The sequence below is a fragment of the Musa acuminata genome, chromosome BXJ1-2, assembly GCF_036884655.1.
Source record: "Musa acuminata AAA Group cultivar baxijiao chromosome BXJ1-2, Cavendish_Baxijiao_AAA, whole genome shotgun sequence".
Lineage (NCBI taxonomy): Eukaryota > Viridiplantae > Streptophyta > Magnoliopsida > Zingiberales > Musaceae > Musa > Musa acuminata.
Window position 1 is genome coordinate 33,462,526 of NC_088328.1, and position 16,690 is coordinate 33,479,215.

Here is a 16,690-nt window from a genome sequence, read left to right on the forward strand (position 1 = left end):
CTACATCTACCATGCTGCAAAAATATTATATATGACAACAATAATAATCCAATCACCACCCGGCATCCATCGTTGCATCGCGTCGTGACGGCCGTTGATCAGCCATAATTTATTTGCATTCTGTAAATACAGAGGAGGCAGGAAGGAACTTTGTACTGTTGCACTCTCTCTCATCCATTATCCAAGAAGAGGAGAGGGAGGCTGCCATATCACGTAACATGCGGTTAGGTTAGGTTTTACATCCCGACCATCTCCATCCGGGCGGGGTCCTTTTGGTCTAATTCGATTCACAATGCAACACCTACTGTTCGTATGCACGAATGAACAGCCACCTTTGCTATTCATTCACCTATTCCTCATCCTGATAGAACGAACATTGTAAGGTATCTGTAAGCGCTCGCTCGACAAATCATGTATACGTACATACATACATACATAGATTTTAATAAAGTGAATAAATTTAAAATATTCACGTTGATGTGTAGGTGGGATTTCTTGGACGTTACAAACTTATTTTCGTTTAAGATAGGCGGGCGGTTGAGACAAGAGAGAGAAATGAAGGGTTCAACGTTCCATTTTCTCGAATCAATGTGTAAGAACAGATGTTGTTGTTGTGTGTGCGCGCGCGCGCGTGGTTCTTTTCCTAATTTTAAAGACCTTGCTTGTTGTGGTGGTTTAAACATGGGCAAGGCGATGGCCGAAGGTACTCCTAGGCAGGCGGGCAGGCATGCATGCATGCATGCTGGAGGTCACATGGGTGCCCCGACCTTTTTCTTTTTGGTCTCGGCCTTTTCCTTGTTGGCTTCGCTTTCAACGGTACGTCCTTTTTTTGTCTTGTTTATATTCACAAACATCTATATATTTAATATTTTTTTATATTAAAAAAACCCTCTTTTCATTTATTTAAATTAAACAATTCCTTGAAATCACAAATCCTAGCGCACGTCACTCGCTCCTTGTGCCTGCACCAACGAATCACTTGATGTCATTAGACAATCATGACACTTTCCCGCGTGAAAGTAATTGTCTATTTACCGTTTGAAGGTACATATCATTTCTCATTCATTGTATATTTTTTTCTCCTCTGTTTTGTTTTTGATTATTCATTGTTTACGGATTCAGAATTCCCTTCCCAAATTTCCAGAATATTAAAAAACAAAATCTTAGGCATCTATCTGTCTTCTAAGACTAATATTTGAAGGAATCAATAAAACTAAGGATTGCTTTTTTTGTATGTGTGTCAGAGTGAGACAAGTAGAGACCAAATTTGCATTATAATGCAATATCTCATACAAATATTTGACTCATGTGAAGATGGAAGAGAGCACATGAATTTCTCTTGATATATAAAAATGTGATTCTTCGATGAAACCAACATAATTGTGCAAAGGAACATTGATTTATTGGAAAATTATTAACCATGATCAGATAAGTAATCTTTATTATTATTATTATTATTATTATCATCATCATCATCATCATCATCATCATCTTTGTGCAATTTAATTCATTGAATTGTGAATAAAATATGAGGGTTGTGGGGGCATGCATGCAACTTGCAAAAAAAACCTATGGCCGAGAGAGAGACATGGTAGCCCTTTTTTTTATTTGGTAAATGTAAACATCAAATGATAAAATTACCTGAGGATCGCCTCACTAACTTCAACCGCTCTTTGTTTGGCCCGAGAGCACAAACGATAAGATGCTCGCTCCGACAACAACCAGCAAAGATATTCCCCTTTGCAAAAGAACAACACTGTTGCTGAAGGGAATGGTGAAAGGAATATATCTATATACCAAAGGCGGGCAACTCTCTGAGGCGTAAAAAGCGATGATACATGGGGCAGCGGGCCCTTCCAATGCTTGCGAGGAATGCGATACAAAATAATAATAATAATAATAATAATAATACGGTAATGTGATTGGACATGTTTCTAATATACTAAAAAAACAAAAACAACAAAAAAAACCAAGCCAAGCCACTTCGGCATGACTTCTCGGACATCCCCGAACTGGTGATTCCGGTTCTAAATTGTTTAGAATCAAAATCGAATCAGGTTTAGATGATTTCGATTTCAGTTCGAGACTTATTAATTTTGTTTTTGGTTCCTAGATGGATGGTTCTGTTTCTGATTTCTATTACAAACCGAAAACTTTTTTTTTATTTTTTTGTTTTTTTTTTTAATTTGTAATTATAAAAAAAAATTAAAGTGATAAAAAATTATAATTTTATTTCGAAATTTCATCTGTCATAAAGTGGCTGAATTTATTTACAAGTACAATATGTACAAAGCAGCATGGATGATTGATTATCGTGTCCTATGTTGATATATTAAAGAAATATATTAATATATGACATGCCACCTAGGTGGTTTTATAGTGCCGAGATAGTTGACATTTCGTGTGCAGCAGCGGGCTGTAGAAAACAATTCGTGGCATACGAAAATGGAACTATTTTGGGACTGTTTTGCTTGGTTCGATGAGCGATCGTACTGTAGCACTGCAACTTATTCGAACTCACATTTTTACAAGCAAAATGACTTAAAATCAAACCAAAACATACTGCTAAGCAGTTGTACATGTAGATGAGAACGATGAACGGTTCGTTGAACAGAGTTATTACGGGTACACGATAACCATTCGTGACAGTATGTTAACTCAGACTTTATAAAAGAGACCGTAAGTTCTCACGTATTAACGTTCCTCTCTTGCAAGATACATTAACATATACACAACACATCATGGCACATTGAAAAATTGTAACTCTCTCGAAGTAAAATAGGCAAAAGGACAAATAATCAATGAAGGATACTCGGCTTATAATCAATGATAACTTATGCTACAAGCATCAAGCACAAAAACTCACGATATCTAAGAGATGTGTTATATTTCAAAAATAATTATCCTTGTCAGAAGCCTCTATGGGTATGTATAGATGTTTTGCCACGTAACAATGCACTCTTAAATGAGGTATTCAGATCATCCGGTCACACTAGGATTGTTAGCATAAAAAAAACATTAGCATAGCTTTAGAGCGAGAAAGAGCACTTATGCTACATAAGCACAAAAACTCACAATATCTAAGAAATGTGTTATATTTCACGAATAATTATCCTTGTTAGCAGTCTCTATGGATATAACAGATATTTTGCCACATAACAATGTACTCTTAAATGAAGTATTCAGACGTCAGTAAAAAAGACATTAGCATTGCTTTAGAGCGAGAAAGAGCATTTACAAGACACCATTATCTCATATGAGTATGCAATGTTTCCCTCCTCTGTGTAAATCGTCATTTCCCTTTTTTATTTATTTATTTTAATGTATTTGGGGTTGGGGTCAGGCCATCTTATGAACAAGGGATCCGCCGCGCACTGCGCTCGCCAAATTGTTTTTTTTCTCATGCGGCGGCTCCTCTCCACCGGGGCCATGTCTTCCTCTTCCCCTTATTCGTCGTTCCTACCAGGTAAAAACCCTAGCTCGATCCGCCTCACGCATCAGCGGCGACTCAATGGTGTTCGTTTCTCTTTTCCCACCCGCTTCGTCGTCGTCGGTTCTTCCGTACGCTGCCTTGCCTCCTTCTCACCGGCCGAGCGAATCAAAGTCCACAACCCCATCGTTGAGATGGATGGTGAGCGACATCCCCCTAGTGTGTGTGTGTTTGCTGCTTTTTTTTTTTTTTTGCTCTCTTGGTTCTTTTCCCGCTTTCAAACGCTTATTCTTCTCTCCTCGGTACGTTCTATCGATATCTTCTTTTTTTTTTTTCAATTCAGAAAAAAAAGAGGTTAAAACCCTACCTATCTGATGTACATAAAAACTTTTTGATGTCTTCTCAGGCGATGAGATGACGAGGGTCATCTGGAGGATGATAAAAGAAAAGGTGTCGATCTTCTCATTCCTCTTATATATCCTGCAAGTCTGGAGTCACTTGGAAATGATTGATTGATTTATTTCCTGACTGCAGCTAATTTTTCCATTTCTCGAATTGGACATCAAGTACTTCGATCTGGGCCTCTTGAATCGTGATGCCACCGACGATCGGGTAACCGTTGAAAGTGCCGAGGCAACTCTCAAGTAACGTACCACGACCTTCTTTATAGTAGCACTTCCGCTTCCTCCTTTCACTTAAATGGTTTATTGTGTTTTCTTATAGTGATAAACTGAATACCAATTTGTGTATAATTAATGTTTGTGCATATAGGAAACTTGCTCTACCATTTTGTACATGCTTGTATCGATTGGTGTATTCAATCTTCCATTTCACCAGATCTATCGAATTATTTCTCAGAAAGATACGTGGGAACACTGTTTGCTTAAACTAGCATCAGCATGAATTCTGCAGTTCAGCGTACTGTTTCAAAACTTAGGGACTCCTTTCAGAAATATACTAACTTGTCAAACTAGTTGGAAACTCCGAGCGTCTGTTTCACTCTTTTGTTGCTAACCCAGTTTTAATTATTCTATTTTTTGATCTTTAGGCATACCAAGCTAATTGATGTTTTGACATTATGTCTGCATCTTTCCCATTTGGATGTTGTTTAACTTTTTCTTGTGATCTTTTTGTGCAACTTGCAGGCACAATGTTGCTGTGAAATGTGCAACAATTACACCTGGTAGATAATTTGATGCTTTTTTTATTGCTTTATAAGAATGAGGTGATATCCAATGATGAGATGATATCCAGGATCATCTGATGTGAAATATTTACATGTTCTGGTTTCATCTTCCTTGTTTCTAGCTTTTAGAAATACTTAGCGTTGGAGGTTATTTGCTAAAATTAAAAAGAAAAAAAAGATCCCTTATGGCTTTTCATCCATTCATTTTTGCAAATGTATATAAGAACAAGTTTTTGATAACTTATTTAGAGCTTGGGAGGTTCTATTGTGCTTCATCTGAAATCAATTAAAAGGGAAAAGCAAAATCAGAAGGTTGTATTGATATTTACCATGTGTAGAAGGACTAGAAAAGGGACATTGGTCTAGATTGCTTACATTTGTTTACAGCTTAGGTTGAGGAGTCTGTGTAGTCATTACACTTGATAGGCGTATGTGTGATTACTAGGAAATTTATAAGTATAGAACTGATGAGCATGGTTTGAAGATGATGATTGTAGTTATAGGTTTGCAAACAACGATATACTACTGTTCTGTGAAATGAAGATTAAAATGCAGGGTTGTAGAGGACTTAAACTGTTTTTCAATCATTAATATAATTTGAGGATAACAAAAGCACTGGGGTGAACACTCATTGCACCATGTAGTCCTTAGTTTGTGCAGCTCCTCTGAAATGTATAAATTGAGGATTATACTCTTTGGTTTTTAAAGGGAATTAAAAAAAAAGAAATGTATAAATTGAGGGTAAGGATGCCTCCACAAAAACCCAACAGGCATGCAGAATTATTTTACTCTTTCTTGTCTAGTGTGGATTTTTTAGCAAGCATTTTTGGCCAACAATGTTTTGGTGTCATTTGTTTTACATGGATTTAATGTGACTCTCATTTGACCTGCAGATGAAGCTAGAGTTAAAGAGTTTAAGCTCAAATCTATGTGGAGAAGCCCAAATGGAACAATAAGGAATATTTTAAATGGTTTGCTTTACAGTGCTTGGTTTTGCTAATTGATATTTTTTTATCATGAATTGCATTCCTCTTCGGCCATATATAAATCCACACAATTATCTTTTATGTCAATTTTACTCCACATGGTCATTCACTTTCAGAAAACAACTTTTATCTTTTATGTTGGATATAATGCTCATCTAGGTTGCTTCTTGGAACTTTTGTTATTGTTAGCATGATTTGTTGCATATGGTTGTCATCTGCATCTGTTTTCTTGTATTTAAGATTTAGGGAATATATGAGGACAATTCCTTAAACATTGTTAAATTTTTTTGGTAGCATGAGATTACAGAGTTCTTCTCAACCAATCAACTTAAGAATCCATTCAAGTTTTAATTGGTCCCGCTACATTTCTCTTATCTTGAGTACACAAGGAGTGCCCTCAAACTTTAACTTAAGTTTTTAGGTACTACTAGTTCAACTTGATCTATTATGGCTAATTTTGACTGATTGAATGATTTAGGATCATCTTGGTTAATGATCGTGGTTCATCTCTAGCTATTTCTTACTTATTTTAATATAAGTATTTGAGTCAATTACAATAATAACAACAACAATAGTAACAAAGCCAAAAGCCTTAACTATTTGGGTTGGCTACATAGATTTTTTGCCGTCATCGAGATTTGTGAAAGGTCATACGTTTAGTTAAGTTTAAAGTACTTAAATCTTTAGTTATAATTTCTATTAGTCGTTTTAGGTTTTCCTCTCTCTCTCCTCGTACCACTAACATTAATCACTTCATATTTTCTGACTTTCATATCTGGAGGTCTCCTAAGCACATGCCAATACCATCTTAAACTATTTTCTCTTATCTTATCCTCTATTAAAGTGATACATAGTCGTTTACGAATAAAAATATTTTTTTTCTTATCTTTCTTAGTAACTCCACATATCCATCTTAACATTTTCATCTTCGCCAGTAATTTAAAAAGCACTAGGCACCAAAAGGCGCCAAGGTCCAAAAATGCCTGAGGCGCTAGGCGCTCTCTCGAGCGAAACGAGGTGCTAAAATATAATTAATAAATATAATTATTTAAATAAAAATATGATATTAAATTTAAAAAATCTTACAAAATCACAATATCACATTAACAAAAAATCTCAAAATTCAACACAATAACAATAATTTCAAATAAATAAAAATTAGTAGTATTAAAATCGAAATAATATATTATTAATCTAATAAATAAAAAAATATTGTTACTAGTATACAGTTAACATTATACTGTTAATATACTGTTAACAGTATACTATCGAGTCAATGGGAGGAGAGGTAGCAACGAGCAACGACAGCGGGAGCAAGAGAGGCGAGCGGCGATAGTGGCAACGAGAGCAATGAGCGGTGATTGTGGCAGCGACAGTGACAACGGAAGCGGGAGCGGCGAGCGACGAGCGACGTGTGACGATAGTGGCAGTGGTAGCAGCGGGAGCGGCGACAGTGGCAGTGGTAGCAGCGAGCAGCGACAACGACGAGTAGGGTTAGGGTTGGGAAGTCGCGAGAGGTAGGCTGATATCGGTGCTTTAGTTGGTTCGATTGAACCAACTAAAGCACCGGAGACCGAACCAGACTGAAAACGCTGGTTCGGTCGCCTGGTTTAACCCGGGTGCTCGCCCGAAGCGCCCAGTGCCTGGGCTTGGAAATGAAGCGAGGCGCTCGAGCCTTGCCTCGCCACTTGGAAATGAAGCGAGGCGCTCGAGCCTTGCCTCGCCCGAGCACCTAGGCGAGCACCCGAGCGCCTATTGAAATCACTGATCTCGGCAATACGAATTTTTTGTATATGGTTTTTTTAATTTCCCAACACTCAGATCTATAAAACATTGTTGGTCTTACAACTATCTTATAATAATTTTCTTTTAATTTCAAAAGCATCCGATGATCACACAAAATTCTAAATTTGGTTTCAATATCTTAGCATGGTTGGTTACTTCAAGTTTATCCGTAATAGGTTTTTCAACATTTGGTTTTTTAGGGACTTTGTTTTTCTTTTCTTGACTACATTGGTGATTTTCAGAATGACCGGTCCATAGTCATCAAAAGCATTAGGTGCTATGAGGTGCCAAGCTTCCTTATTGCTTGTGGCACCAAGCTCGTGCCTAGGCCCTTGTCCTAATATAACAAGGTAATTTTCTTATAACAATTAAAAAATATTACAAAAAATTGGATCACTACATGAGTTTTTATCACTACATATGCAAAATGATTAATACGAAGACATCAAATTATACACATATGACCATTTATAGAACACTCAATTATGACAATGCTAATGAAACTAGTCTGTGTCTAAATAACAAAACAAACAAATTTTAAACAAACTAGTTTAAGACATCCAATCATCAAATGAGGTAAATGATTAAATGATTTAATCTTTTGTTTTTTTCTCATTCATATAAGCCTGTAACTTCTGCTTTGCTTTCAAAGGACACTTTCCTTTTTGCATGATGATCGATTTTAGATTTTCCATTTCATGTTGTTTTGTCTGAAAATGTTCCACCTTTAGTGGTTTTATCACAAAACATGCAAGTGGCAGCATTAGGGTCTTTTGGATCATCATCTTTAATGGTTCTTGATGATGATTCCTCTAACGTCGCTTTAGGTACCATTGTATCTGATATTTCCATGTTAATTTAGATCATCATGTTTATTGTTTCTTGACGATGATTCCACTTAACGTACCTTTGGTTACCATTGTATCTGAAATATAGTTTTGATTGCCATGTTAATTTGAATGAGAGGAGAGAGGGAGAGGGATCAAAGAGATGGAACAATGGAGATAGGAGAGAAGAGGGAGGTTGAAGGGGAGAAAGTGATAAGAGGGAAGGGAGGGCAATGAGAATGATAGTTGTGAGCTACAAAGAAAGCAGAGAAGAAAAGAGCATATAGGAGGAGAGAAAGGACAAAAGAAGGAAGATAGGATGGTAACAGCAGGTACGAGCCATAGAGAAAGGAGAAGAAGGAGAGGGAGGGGAAAGAGGAGGGGAGAGAAGAAAAAGAGAATGGTGATGATGTAGGGTGCTGGCCACATGCAAAGGAGAAGGGGAATGGAGAGAAGATAGGATGGTAACAGCAGGTGCAACCCAGCATTCGCAAAGAGAAAGCAGGAATAGATCAAGAAAAGAGGGAGACATACTGGATAAAGAAATGACGTGTGGCTGATGGCTGAAAATCAATGCTAGGGCATAACATGGGCATCAAACGTGGAAAATTATGTTCGGATCAAGGGAAAGGGGGGAAGGGAATTGGGTTTGGATCGAGCCGAGGGATTTGGGTCATTGAGTGCCCTGGTCGTTGGACTTTTTTTTCCTTTTTTTATTGAAGTCTATTTCCTGTTTAGCTCGCTAAGGGAAGTTGAAGTAGGAAAGATATAGTTTAATTAGGGGCTAGAGTTGTTGCAATGCCATGCTATGGTGCTAGTTAACTTCTGACATGGGTCATTAGCTCATACTGCATGCATTATTTAAATAAATCAGAATAATAATTCACATTTGAGACACAAAACAGGATTGTATTGGTAGCTTGGCATATCGCACATGATGCACTTACCTGGGGTCAGCCAGTCTACTACCTGGAGTAGGAATCCTTGCTGTTACAGCCTCATTGCATCCGGAAGTAACTCATTTTACTGTTTTAGTTTCTCTCTGTTGGGTACAAAAGTTGATGGTTAGTAATTGCCAATTGTAGTGCAGCTTTTAAAGTTTTCTCATCCATGGATGGTTGACTAGTAGCTTCCCTGGCATGGCTTTGTTTGTATTCTCCATGTCATGTCTGTTTTCTGTACTTTTGAGTTTGCACCCCTTCTTTTTGGTACTTAGCATTTTGATCTATACGTCTGGTACATATTACCTTATGATTTCCTCTTATGCTTGCTGATCTCTATGTTACTTTTATTAGCTTGAATCAGTCTTGTTCTAATTCACTTCAGGAACTGTTTTTCGTGAGCCTATTCTTTGCTGCAATGTGCCACGCATTGTTGCTGGTAAAAATGAAATTTTACTTGGTGATAAGTTAATTTTTGTGTGTATGTATGTGCGTGTTTGGAGGTCTTTGCTTATGCTGTATACTTTTAGGTTGGAAGAAACCTATATGTATTGGTAGACATGCATTTGGAGATCAGTATCGTGCTACTGACATGATTGTAAAAGGTCCTGGAAAGCTTAAAATGGTTTTTGGTGAGTTCTAATACTGACTATTGCTGATTTGATTAATTTATTGTTTTCTGTTTGACACATATAGTGTCTACTTGGTTGATTAGTTGGTTTTTTTTTGTTAAATTAGTCCCTGCAGATAAAGGTCCACCTGTGGAGCAAGATGTTTATGAGTTTAAAGGCTCTGGTATTGCATTATCTATGTATAATGTAGATGAGGTTTGTCATATATAGTCTTATGTAGGAAATTTTACAGAGATATTCTTTGTTCATCATATAAAATTGGAAACTCTTTTCAGTCCATTCGGGCTTTTGCTGAGTCATCAATGTCCATGGCATTTGCAAAAAAGTGGCCACTTTACTTAAGCACCAAAAATACCATATTGAAGAAATACGATGGCAGGTACTGTTATCTTTTCTGTGCTAGCTTATTTTCTTACTAATCTATTAGTATCATATGTTGTTTTTCATCGGGAGATAACCACAATGTGTATCTTTTTGTCAGCATATACCATGTACAGGTACCCCTGTTTTTTCTTCCTAATATGAAGAGCCAATTGTATCATTTCATTTGTAATTAATCTCTCGCTCTCTCTCTCTCTAAACCCTAAACCCCTTTCTCTCTTTGACTGCAAAGTTTCATTAGAGAATATGCCTGTCAACGAAGTTGTAAAATATAGAAAATTATACAGATTCTTGCTTGCTTTTATTCTCTATTTCTTCGATTTGTTAGTGTCCTTGTTGCAAAGCTCAATGAATAATTGTACCATAATTTAAATTGTCCTTACAAATTGCGAAGCTCAGCTATAGAAAATATGTCTGTCAACAATGTGGAATTTTCATGCTCAGGATGCAATATATATCCAAAAATCTGGTTTTGTCCTTTTAAATTTCAGATCTTTAGGCATCTAAGATATACGGAATGAGACATTTGAAATATTGTAGGTTTAAGGACATTTTTCAGGAGGTTTATGAAGAAAAATGGAAGTCAAAGTTCGAAGAACAATCAATATGGTGGGAACATATGTTCTAAGTGTTTCACCTTTTTTGCTTAAATAAGTCTTAAATTGATGTCTAATAATTGTTGTATTCCTGTTATCAGGTATGAGCATAGGCTGATTGATGACATGGTAGCTTATGCATTGAAAAGCAGTGGTGGTTATGTGTGGGCCTGCAAAAATTATGATGGAGATGTCCAGAGTGATTTCCTCGCCCAAGGTCTTACTTTTGAATTTATGATCTTATTATAACAGTAGTTAATATATTGGTATCGGATTCCTGTATTCCAAATATGTTTTACTTTTCACTTTATTATTTTAACTGAAGAATAGGGGTAGTAGCACGTTATTTTTCATAAGATATTTTTGGAAAATTTATTGAAAATTTTGAACATAACGTTATAGCATTCTGCAGCATATCACCCTAAAACTAAGGTGATTAGTAGGAAATAATTCAACACTTCCTTTATACATTATTTTTCTTGGCTCCACTGTGCGAGACCTTAAACTAATCAATGGAACAATGGCATTGAGTTTCATAACCTTAACAATATCTTGCAAGAGAACACTATGATCTTTATCAATTGAACTTGGGCAAAAATCATAGATGTCCTCGTGATTGTTATTGATTTGAGTTTTTTAGGTTGGGTTGCCCATGATCTGTGTTGTTAAACCTTTTATTGTTTGGCAGTTGGACAGTTTTTTTCCACCTCCCTTTTGCTCAACTTAAATTATTCTCAATAATATGATGTTTTAAGATTTATTTGTTGTTGCAGGATTTGGTTCGTTGGGCTTGATGACGTCTGTATTGGTAATTACCAAAGTTTAATTGCTCTAGTTTCAGTCTCTACTTATCCCATGTATAGGTAACAGTGATTGTAACATACTTATAGTTATCATCTGACGGGAAAACATTAGAAGCTGAAGCAGCACATGGGACTGTGACTCGCCATTTTAGGCTACATCAGAGAGGACAAGAGACTAGCACGAACAGTATTGCATCCATATTTGCATGGACACGTGGTCTTGAGCACAGGTACTTGTAATTTTTCAAAACTCTTGGAACAAAATTTTATGGAAGGCCTGACTTTCTGAAACAGGCATGAAATTTACCTTGAAATTGAGAATATGTGCAATTATTTGTCTTTAGATGTTTTTGGTTAGCTCCCTGGTTGAGGCCAATTTTTCTGCAGGGCAGAGCTTGATAAACATGAAAAACTACAAGACTTTGTCCAGAAGCTCGAGTCCGCATGCATTGAAACAGTGGAGTCTGGTAAAATGACCAAGGATCTTGCACTTCTTATCCATGGTCCAAGGTATGCTCAAGCAAATTTTTGTCCCCTTCCTTTTTTTTGCTTGAATATTATATAGTTTCTTTTAAATATTGAAAATCTGCTTCATCGTGACATCAGTGTAGTTCTAAATTCAAATCCTTGTTTGGTACTTCCAGAAACACTTGGAAAGGTTGAAGAAACTGACTCTTAACTAGGAATTGCAGAAGCATTGTAATTCAATTGAAAAAGAAAAACTAGCATGATGGAACATGTTCCTTAAATGAGAAAAGATCGGGAAAGCACAAAAAGGAAAAGAAATGCAAGGCAGTATACCTTTTAAAACAAACCATAATTGATAGATAAATACTTTTGTTTTGGATATTTAATTTGTAATGGTTTTTCATAATCACGCAAATACAAGAAAACAGTTGACTTTTCCTTCAAGGTTGCTGTTATCCTCATCTTGATTTTCAGAAAGTTTGGTATAAGCTGCACCAAAAATAAGATTTCCACTGTGATTTAATTTGTTATCTTTTACAATTTATCGAGTATTGTGTATTTGCTTAAAGCCGCTTTTTACAATGATGACAAAGTGAACTTTTCACAGCTAAACTTCCATGAACTGGCTTCTTGTTTTACTTGCCTGTTGATGCTGTTGATTGTTCTGAGTAAGATCCATGAAATATGTTTAGTTCATTTAGTATATATGGAGTCTAAGATCTCATATAGGCACATGGTTTTATCTTCTGTGCACGAGTGATTGCTCTTTTCTCAGTTGTGCTTTGTCTTCATTTATTTCTTTTGCAGAGTGTCCAGAGAATTCTACTTGAACACCGAGGAGTTTGTTGATGCTGTTGCTCAGAACCTTGAAGAGAAGATCCAAGTAGCAGCAGTTATTTAAATGCTTTGTTAGTTTTCAAGATGGCTGATGTTTTTTTCTCAAAAAAAAAAAAAAAAAAAAGAGAGAAAAAGAGTTGGCTTTGAAGAGTAAGTCAAAAAGTTACAGCATCCGATGAGCATGAAGGCTATTAATAATGAGGTTTTGTCTATGCAGCAGACGGATATCTGAAAAAAAATAGTTGGTTGTTGCTTTGACAACATATCAGGAATAACAATGGTAAGCCTAGTGTTATTGTCTTTACCGCAGCTTAGTAGTGCTCGAGCCATATGATTTATATGCATATGGAACAATAACAGGATGCAAAATGTTCAAGAAAAATGAATGTTGTAGCTGCAGTGAGTGGCTCAATTATCCCTGTGAAGGTTTTGGTTAATTAAACTTATTAACTTATTACTGTCATTAGTCATCGTAAGGTTATGGAAGTTTGTCAGACCTTTCTTTTGGTCCTTGTTCGATGACTTTATGATGGGTATCACTAATCATGGAATTAATCCTCTACCTCTATTACTTGTACTCCCTATCATTGTGCTTTGCGACTTTTCCTCTAACACTTAGTGACTGAGTATCTTCGCATCATACAAGTCATCTGAACGACGGCATCGAAGCAAAAAACTGACAGCCAAATGTTCTGACTGGCTTAAGAAGCCCTTGAAATCATTTTGATCTTTATCGAAAGCCCCGAAGATCAGCGTCACAATGTTTCATGTCAGATTAGATCTAATTCAAATTTGAAATTGTATGGCTCCGATTCACATAATTTTATTTGTTTATTTATAAACTTTGATTTCAGCTCTAATATTTGTGTCACATGGAATAGTTTTATTTTTTTGTAAAAAAATAAAATACACGCCAGCATGGTACTAAATAGTTACAACATAACTCGAACTTTACTAACTCGAATTTTACAACTATGGACAATGCAAATACGTTCTCAAAAAAAAATACCAATGCTCTAAAAGGCAAATACCTTCTCAAAAATAAACCACACGATCCGAGAGTAACATGACACACGAAAGCCAGTAACACTCCTCAAAAAAAAAAAAAAAAAAAGGAAAAAAAAAATCCTTTTCGGATTAAGTGAAGTGGACGTATTCCATTGTTGAAACGTGTTCCAAATCCTCGGGACATTAAGACGCTTGATGAAAGAACTGGGGAAACCATATCTTGAGAAAATTAAATCCTGAACCAACCATTTGTCACGCGGATCACTCTTTTTCTATAAAGTGGATGACAATATATTCCGGAAAAGTAGGAAACCTGCACAAGCACAAATATTATGTCATGATATATTATTTCTCTAGTTAAATGCCAGATAACAAAGGACTAAAGGTGCAAATGCTAACCTCCTACTAGAGTCGCCAATGAAGGCTTGGGCATGATGCTCGGTTCGGATGAGCTTTCTGCGATGGGTCAAAAACATCGACCTTCAGTCACGAACAGTAATAAAACTCCCAAGTGTAGACATAATCTCAAAAAGTTAAGATTTTATCAAATTCGTTGAATAGCTTATATCCATGGTAAATTGCACAGTGAATATTTGCTTGTCAACATATAAATGCTGATAAAAAGTACCATACTTGTCCAGTATATTTAATAAATTGAAAAATATATCCAACTTGTCTTAATTTACTAATTAATTTGGGCATATTGGACACCATATTCCCACGCCGACATTTAAGTTTGGGCATATTGGTCGTCTGACCATTTAAAGAGTCAATTTTAAAAATTCAATGAAAACAAATTCTGAGAGGGAAGTAACCCTACAATCATACCAGGAGTGGCAGCCGCATAGGCAGAGTCACAGTTGGAAGTAGAGTTATAGTGGTGACATAGGCAGATATCAGCATCCGTCCCTTGGTCGTAGCCGCATACGCCACCTGTGGCCTGGCACGCTCCACAGAACCCCTGGTGGTTAGCCGGCAGCGAGTAGGCCACACGAATCCCATAAGCCCAGGCCCCCGGTCCCGCCGCCCGCAGCGGCGCCAAGCTGTAGGCGCTGCTGTACCCCTCGCACCTCAAGTGGCTCACATTGATGGCCCGGATGGCCCCGAACTCCAAGGCGCAGCACTCCGGCGGGCTCACGACCCCATAGGCGGAAGCGGAGGCGGAACCCCTTGGCCTCCTGATGCTGGGCCCCTCATCCCAGGCGGGGCACCGGTAGTACTCCTCGCAGCCCATGCCGGAGACGTTGCGGCAGGGCAGGTGCTTCCCCTCTGGCGAGGGGAAGCCCTGGAAGAGTGGCGAATCGGCGCGGCAGCCCAGAAGCATGAAGACGTTGTCAGGGTCGGGCTCTAGGTAGGGCGCCCTCCAGGGCTCCACCACGAAGCCATTGCCTAGGCCACCGGGGGAACGCAATAGGGAGTAGCAGTCGGACATGCCAGGGTCGTGTAGGGTGACGCCGCGGTAGGCGTAGTCGATGTCGAGCACACGGTAGGAGCCGGAGGGGATGTGGAGCATGAGGACGCCGTTGATACAATAGAGGAGGTCTCGGAAACCGGAATGGCCGCAACCGGTCCGGAGGGCGAAGGGGAAGTCCACGGTGATGTTGCCGCAGTAGGAGCGACAATACGTGCTGTGGGGGGCAGCGTTGCTATTGACATTGTTGCCTTCGGAGGACGTTGCTACTGTTACTGGGAGAAGGATGAGGCGGAACCACCACCACGGCCACGTCAACATCAACAACAAAGAGAACATGCGACAAAGAAGTCGGAGGAAATTTGCCATGTCCGAGGACGCAGCTTCTGTGGCGATATGTTTGAGGAGGACGTTGAGTCGGGGCTTCGAGGCGGACATGCAGAAATGTGCAAGCCACCGCCACTGGTCCCTTGTGTCGGTGGTGCCCCTGTAAACAAAAATACCGGGCGGAGGAGGGCAAAGGGAACATATTCCTTCCTTGGTACGAGAGGAGCAACTAAAGAAAAAGACACGAATCAGCTCTCCGTCCTTCCTTCCGTTGGGTTCAATTTAAGCTTCTTCCTCCCTTTCGGCACGTGACAAGGAAAAGGGAAAGAGAAAGAGGAGGCAGAGGATGATGTCGTCCTCCCTCCGTACTTTTGAATATAAGAAAGAACGATAAAATGAAAGATGTGAAGGAATCACCTTTGCTCCTCAACTTGTCACATAGTTTCCCAGGTAAACTCCCAACAAATAACCCCCTGTCGGACCAGGAGAAGAACAGAAGCACAATCCAAGGCTGCTTCGGGAGAAATGAAATTCCTCCCAAGAAAATTCGAGATCAGATCAGATCAGAGAAATTTCGACCAATCCGATCGACCCAGCCCCAGAAACAATTAGGAAGGCAGTCCCGGAGAAATTAAGAACGGAAAGAACGTGGGGCCAACGGGAGGAAGGGATTCTCTTGTTGCTAATTTCAAAAAGCTTGTGCTTGGAGGATGAAAACAATAAATAATTTAAAAAAAACCATTCATCTAAGTATTATTAATGGAAGGAGTTCGAACAAAAGAAGAAGAGTTATCATAAGCAATTGAGTTTTAAAAGGTAAAGTCTCAAAGCAGACACTCAATGCGTTAAAAACAATAATCCATTCCGCAAGATCAGAAAAGAGTAAGACTGTCGTTGAGACTTCAAATGAATCCAACAACGATGATAAAGAGTTGTAAAGACTTCAAATGAAAGCAATGCATTTGTTGAATGCATTGGGGGGTCAAGTGATAAAAATATTATATCTTCCAATACATCATTATGAATCGGATTAGTCTTTTTGATAGCTTTTCTTGATTCTCTCATCTCTTAA

At 38.1% G+C, this 16,690-nt stretch overlaps 2 protein-coding genes across 4 annotated transcripts; one reads left to right on the forward strand and one right to left on the reverse strand.

Moving 5' to 3' along the window:
* The first annotated feature begins 3,325 nt into the window (after positions 1–3,325).
* Positions 3,326–13,335, forward strand: LOC103976616 (isocitrate dehydrogenase [NADP]). 3 transcript variants are annotated; one of them, XR_010486498.1, is made up of 15 exons: positions 3,326–3,631; positions 3,837–3,880; positions 3,965–4,074; positions 4,576–4,613; positions 5,510–5,587; positions 9,541–9,594; positions 9,686–9,787; positions 9,894–9,982; positions 10,063–10,166; positions 10,709–10,777; positions 10,866–10,981; positions 11,538–11,572; positions 11,655–11,797; positions 11,960–12,077; positions 12,843–12,874. XR_010486498.1 is itself a non-coding variant. In XM_009391880.3 (15 exons), exons 1-15 carry the CDS (start codon positions 3,352–3,354, stop codon positions 12,934–12,936), a joined length of 1,479 nt encoding a protein of 492 aa, XP_009390155.2. In that variant the 5' UTR covers positions 3,327–3,351; the 3' UTR covers positions 12,937–13,335. The 3 variants fall into 3 exon arrangements, 2 of the variants coding, with proteins under 2 accessions (XP_018677882.2, XP_009390155.2); XM_009391880.3 differs by having other exon boundaries at positions 3,327–3,631; positions 11,955–12,077; positions 12,843–13,335; XM_018822337.2 differs by lacking the exon at positions 10,709–10,777 and having other exon boundaries at positions 11,955–12,077; positions 12,843–13,335.
* Positions 13,336–13,709: 374 nt separating this feature from the next.
* LOC103976615 (uncharacterized) lies at positions 13,710–16,297 on the reverse strand. Its single transcript, XM_009391879.3, has 3 exons — positions 14,709–16,297; positions 14,280–14,336; positions 13,710–14,193 (listed from the first exon to the last, which is right to left on the reverse strand). The coding sequence occupies exons 1-3, from the start codon at positions 15,727–15,729 to the stop codon at positions 14,153–14,155; spliced, it is 1,119 nt and encodes a 372-aa protein (XP_009390154.2). The 5' UTR covers positions 15,730–16,297; the 3' UTR covers positions 13,710–14,152.
* Positions 16,298–16,690: the final 393 nt, after the last annotated feature.

What these genes read in the sequence shown, in the direction of transcription:
- LOC103976616 (XM_009391880.3), top strand. Translation starts at nt 3,352, where the DNA reads ATGAACAAGGGATCCGCCGCGCACTGCGCTCGCCAAATTGTTTTTTTT. An exon ending in GAGTGATTTCCTCGCCCAAG is followed by an intron (nt 10,982 to 11,537) that starts GTCTTACTTTTG and finishes TTGTTGTTGCAG; the next exon opens with GATTTGGTTCGTTGGGCTTG. An exon ending in CTTCTTATCCATGGTCCAAG is followed by an intron (nt 12,078 to 12,842) that starts GTATGCTCAAGC and finishes TTTCTTTTGCAG; the next exon opens with AGTGTCCAGAGAATTCTACT.
- LOC103976615 (XM_009391879.3), bottom strand. Translation starts at nt 15,729, where the DNA reads ATGTCCGCCTCGAAGCCCCGACTCAACGTCCTCCTCAAACATATCGCC. An exon ending in CTATGCGGCTGCCACTCCTG is followed by an intron (nt 14,337 to 14,708) that starts GTATGATTGTAG and finishes GACCCATCGCAG; the next exon opens with AAAGCTCATCCGAACCGAGC. An exon ending in ATTGGCGACTCTAGTAGGAG is followed by an intron (nt 14,194 to 14,279) that starts GTTAGCATTTGC and finishes GTGCTTGTGCAG; the next exon opens with GTTTCCTACTTTTCCGGAAT.